The sequence below is a fragment of the Pecten maximus genome, chromosome 4 (assembly GCF_902652985.1).
Source record: "Pecten maximus chromosome 4, xPecMax1.1, whole genome shotgun sequence".
NCBI lineage: Eukaryota > Metazoa > Mollusca > Bivalvia > Pectinida > Pectinidae > Pecten > Pecten maximus.
Window position 1 is genome coordinate 30,114,883 of NC_047018.1, and position 5,320 is coordinate 30,120,202.

Here is a 5,320-nt window from a genome sequence, read left to right on the forward strand (position 1 = left end):
AACAGCAAATACCATTGAAATGGTCATTAATGTTTTCCACAAGTTGTAACTTTGTATATAAGAGGAATAAAGTGTTGTTGTGTAACCAATTGCCACGATTAAAATATTATTGTTTAGCGGAAAAATAGCTTTTGTATGTAAAATTAAATCAAGTTTTATAGCATGCGGTTCACTGGTGTAGTATCTTATTGGGGGTGGGGGTTAAACAGGGAAATCAAACTTTTTCTGAATGAGGAAATGATAGAACAATATCACTATAATTATCTTTAGTCCGACTATTGTGTATGTAAGCTACTTCAATGAGCGGATGACAACACACTACGTAGATCGACACGTTTGATAACAAACCGTTACACACATCAATAGCTCATCAAATTGTTCTTTTGTTTTAGAAATATATATCACGCTAGATTGTAGTGGACAGAACTTGTCAATCTTGTGTATATCATTATTAAGAATTCACTGGTGCAGAATGAGCTTGAGTTGAGATCATTTTGCCTGATATATGCTTGATATACTGGGCTATCGACATTATATCATTACCGATTGGTAAAGGTTTACCCCACGTAACCCATATGTGAGGTTGACAGTCATCAAAACATATACTAAAACATACACTGAGCAGAAGGAAGAAGCATAATGATAGCTGCAAGTGGTGGTTATTGGGATACAGACGTCAAGTTTATCATGACCGACACAAACCAGCTGACAAATATTTGCATTGTGGTATAAATTAGCATATAAACGAAAACTACATCGGACAAGGGTGGTACCAAAGATAAATTGTCAAGCACTTTCAGAGTTGAACAGAGAACACCAATATGCAAACCAAACTAAAACTCGAATGCGATAAAAAGCGGTCAAAATATGAACATGTTAAAATTCTAAAAGTTCTAATTTAGTTATTTATTTAACATATTGTCCCGAATTGTGAAAATAAACTGTGCCGGAAAGCTGTTTCGTCGTTCTTAGACATGTTATTGATGCAGGTGGTCAAACGTATGAAAGTCTTGGTGGAAAGTCAGAAACTCATTCAAGAAATATTTTATTTCAATAAACTTAAATTTCGATAATTTTCAATAATGGATTTCCAAATAACATTAAGTACATGTGTATATTCTGACAAATGAATAAATATATGAATGAGTGCGCCATTTTAGATCCTTTGACCAGATGATAAGATATTCTTATTTATAAATGGGATTATTTTCAATCTATAAATTCAATAATGTATAAATTCAAAACTTAAAATTTACTTCAATGGGGAGAACAATATGGATGATTTTTGCAGAAAGAGAAGTAATTGATGTCAAATTGAAACCAAATAGGAAGACATCAACCTATACCAATGATATAAACGTGTTTAGATATAGCGAACAAAAATACTAAAATGTTGTACTGATGAAATCACCAAAACATGGAATAGCTGACCATAAGTGTTGTTTACCATGTTTCTCTCAGAACGTCCTTCACCTTCACATATATGTTCACACCCAGGGGATCAGACCAAATTAAGATTGAATCAAACTGATCATACCGAACGAACCAAGTGACAAGCGCCTGTCTGTCAATTGTTTCTGGTTTGACGTATCGATACATGTAGAGATACACATTAACGATGTTCAATGCATTGATATCTACGTGTAAATGACCAACGCACACCTGACCAAGTTATCATCTTGCTGTGGTATTTAAACAATGACCTTAACCTTAGGGTGTAATTTGGTTCCCGTACCATACACTTAATCCTGGCACAGCTAGAAACACACAGATATACTGTGACAGCCAAATGTTAAGAGATGATTTAAATACAATTTCTGTTATTAGAATCGTAATTTTGAAACAAAGAGATAATTAGGAGAAAAAATGTGCTCCCAATATCGCACAATGTCATGTTATGAAAACATTCCAACCCCTACATTGCTTCAGATCGTCTGAATGAAGTAAGTCATGTTTCGCTACATTCATACACTACTAGAAGAGAAAACATAATTATAAACTTTTGAATATACTTAAATAATCAGACAAAGAGATGAGGTAAGATGTAGGGCTTTCATTTCACTATATTTTACTTTATACAGATACCGTTAGACATTTGCATATTCCAAATGAATATGTACAAAATACATGTAAAGCACCACAAAAGTTTTATCACTTAGATATTTAATAGTTGTACGGATAATTGTTAACAGGGAGTTTGCCTTTATATCGGATCTTCAAATGAAAGAGTTTTATCTATTATTACTTCAAAGATCTGACGTTTTAATACATGTTTTTCTTATCAAAAATCTTGTGCTTCATCATTCGCTCGTTAATGTGATTGGCTAGATTTGGAAGATATGATCGATTTTTGATTTCTCATTTGTTGGTACGACAGTTTGCACATTATATAAGTATCACGTTATGGCAGAACATGTTTAATCTCTGTTTTTAACAGATCTCTAGATCTTAATTTGTGTTACCGAAATGGTCCGCTATATCAGTGAACATTGTAGATACACAGCTACCAGTTCATTGTTAGTAGATGTAAGAAACAAACTCGTATTGACGGGATGGAGTTATTTTATTGATATATTTTGTGTAAAAAAAAACCATTCAAATAATAACATTGGCGACGGCATGTATTTCAGATATTTAACTGACCGGATCGGGTGTCATATTTCTTGTCCAAATACTAACATATCGGTGTTCCCCGAGTGACCGTCATGCCATCTATAGATATCATGGCCATATGACCATAGCTGTGACAAAGCTCCATCAACGAAAAAATAGTACTAAGCGATTAAAATTATTCCATACACTGTCGATCAAAAAGATGACAATTTCTTTGATTTTCGTCAAGTTGCCTGATGTTCATAAGTAAGGAAGATTCAGTTTCACAAGGGTACGTCATTTACAATATTGCATAACTACAGCTAGGTTTGTTATTATATTGCAAAGGTTAAAATTGCGCGTAAATTATTTGTCCTGCCAACAATTATTTTAAGTGCATTATCAATACTTTATAAATACTAATCATTAAATCGAACATTTAGAATTAACACTTGTCTCCAAAAATACGAAAATAGATTAAAAATTATATAATAGTATTGTACTATGCCTAATAAAAGACACGGGCACTTGCCAGTTATCACTTGTGTATTATTGTGTAACATTACCAATGCAGATTTCTCTATTGTTTCAAATGCGACCTTGTAGTTCATATACTCCAGCAATATTCCCCCAGGATGTGCTCTCAGTAGACACCACATAGTTAAATTAGATGCTATCAGATTAATTAAATCTAAAAGACGCGCTGCACCCGATCCAAGGTGGCAATATATACGTCATCGCATATCTGGCTGCCCATCGGCCGGACATTGATTCAATACACCGTGTAGACCAATCAGAAGACTCCTCCTGATCCGATGGTATATAAGGCTTGAACAAGTATCGAACCGTCATTACGACTTTCCTGTCTCGGGAACTACTTAACAAACCATACAAAATGGCGCTAACGAGTGTAGATAGTACTGATGCTTATACGGCCTCTATAGATTTGTCCAACTCTTGCCGGGAGTTTTACTTCAGAAGACAGAGCTCAACTGAAGACTTCAGGGAAAAGGTCCGCAGTGATAGTGACTTGACAAAGCCTAAATCATTTATGGATGAAGCTATGGCGACGCTACGAAAAGAAATGGTAAGATGATTTCTTATTTAAACATTTTATTGTCTGGTTCAATTTGTTGGTGAGCTGCAGATTAAAAATAATAAAGGACTTATTAAGTGAAAGTGTATTTACAGATGTTTTGACATTTTCACTGCCAAGGAATACATATTCTTACCAGTTCTTACTTGTTTGTTGCAGGCGAACCTGATGGATCAAGACCTAGGTCTGATGAAACAGCTTTTGACCATGAACGACACCATTGAAGAGATCAAATTCCAGCGTTTCCACGGTGGCAGCAAAAACCTGTCCACAAGTTCTTGTGACGTCACTGAATCTGACTACGACCTCCGGTCATTGCCATCCGTGTCATCTCTACCGTCAATGGCTTCAATACCATCTATCTCCTCTCTGGTGTCAATGTCGTCGTTGCCTTCCGTTTTCGATGAAAATGACAACCAGTGCATCGCTGAAGAGGAACTGGATGATGAATGCATGTGTTCCGAACTCACAGAAGAAACCGTTACTACGAACATTGTATCCGGCAGCTGGAAATCCTTCAGTTCCAGACGAGATACACATGGATCTATTGACTCTGGTTTCGGTGATTCTCAAAGTTCGGACGATAGCCTAGACAGTGACTCAGATTGCTAGTATTGCTTAAACTCTCGACTCAGTACATATTTGTACGTTGCTTAACAAGGAGATTATTAAACTTTCTCTGCAAACTTTTGAACTACGACCTTCCAGGTCTGCTATGGATTTACATTGAATGCATTTCCATTCTACGGACATTCATGACTCAACCATTGTCATTGACAAAGAACGTTTACAATGCTATGTGACCGTATTTATTTATATATGGGTCATTCTCTCGCTGTGATATGTAATGTGATTTTACCTATTATTAATTCGAGTAGTCAAACTACATTGTTTGTAAATTAACTATCTAATGTATAGTTTCTGTTATCCGATCATTCTTTAGCGGGACTGAAGTGTGTTTGGTATTGATGTATATGACTATACTTATTTCTACCTCAGCTGTTCATCATTTGTGACCGGTCATCTTTGTTTTGTCCTAATTATACTCACGCGCATTTGTTGTAGCAAACTGCCAATCAATGTTCTTCATAAACAAAAACCAAATAAAACGGCCAGTACAATATATTCTTGATTTTTTGTTATCTTTTTTAATTTTCATTTCACAGGTTGGAAATATTTAATACATATTTCATTATTCTAGAATCTTCAGTTGATTATGAAACACTCAATATACATTTTAATGGTTTCGTCGTTTTACTATTAACTTTAACTTGTCGAAATAAGAAACTACAACTTTCATTTCTATGAATGTAGACGCAACAATTCAACAAATGAATCATGTTTCTTAACGTGAAATCTTATTTCAATACATATCAAACTAAATTATGTATTGTCTGTTATCGCGAGAACCTCGACGTGCGAGTCACTTAACGGTGAACAGCAAAGAACGACACAGAATGATTGATAACAAATGTCATAGTCAAGGAACTATAATATAACTTGTCTCCCTCACCAATATTAATATAACATTAAAGGGACACTTGTATAAGAATAACTCGTTTTACAGCAAGTTGAATTGACATTGAATTTACTTGGATGTTTCAGAAGCCTGAGTATTTTACAATATCACGA

The 5,320-nt window shown here is 34.8% G+C and overlaps 1 protein-coding gene across 1 annotated transcript; it reads left to right on the forward strand.

The window, feature by feature from the left end:
• Positions 1-3,466: 3,466 nt before the first annotated feature.
• On the forward strand, positions 3,467-4,813 carry LOC117325790. The gene is made up of 2 exons (XM_033882249.1): positions 3,467-3,679; positions 3,848-4,813. Exons 1-2 carry the CDS (start codon positions 3,488-3,490, stop codon positions 4,298-4,300), a joined length of 645 nt encoding a protein of 214 aa, XP_033738140.1. The 5' UTR covers positions 3,467-3,487; the 3' UTR covers positions 4,301-4,813.
• The last annotated feature ends 507 nt before the right edge of the window (positions 4,814-5,320 follow it).

Excerpts from the sequence above, each read along its gene's own strand:
- LOC117325790 (XM_033882249.1), top strand. The coding sequence starts at position 3,488 with ATGGCGCTAACGAGTGTAGATAGTACTGATGCTTATACGGCCTCTATA. Across the intron at positions 3,680-3,847 it reads CGACGCTACGAAAAGAAATG|GCGAACCTGATGGATCAAGA; the intron begins GTAAGATGATTT and ends TGTTTGTTGCAG.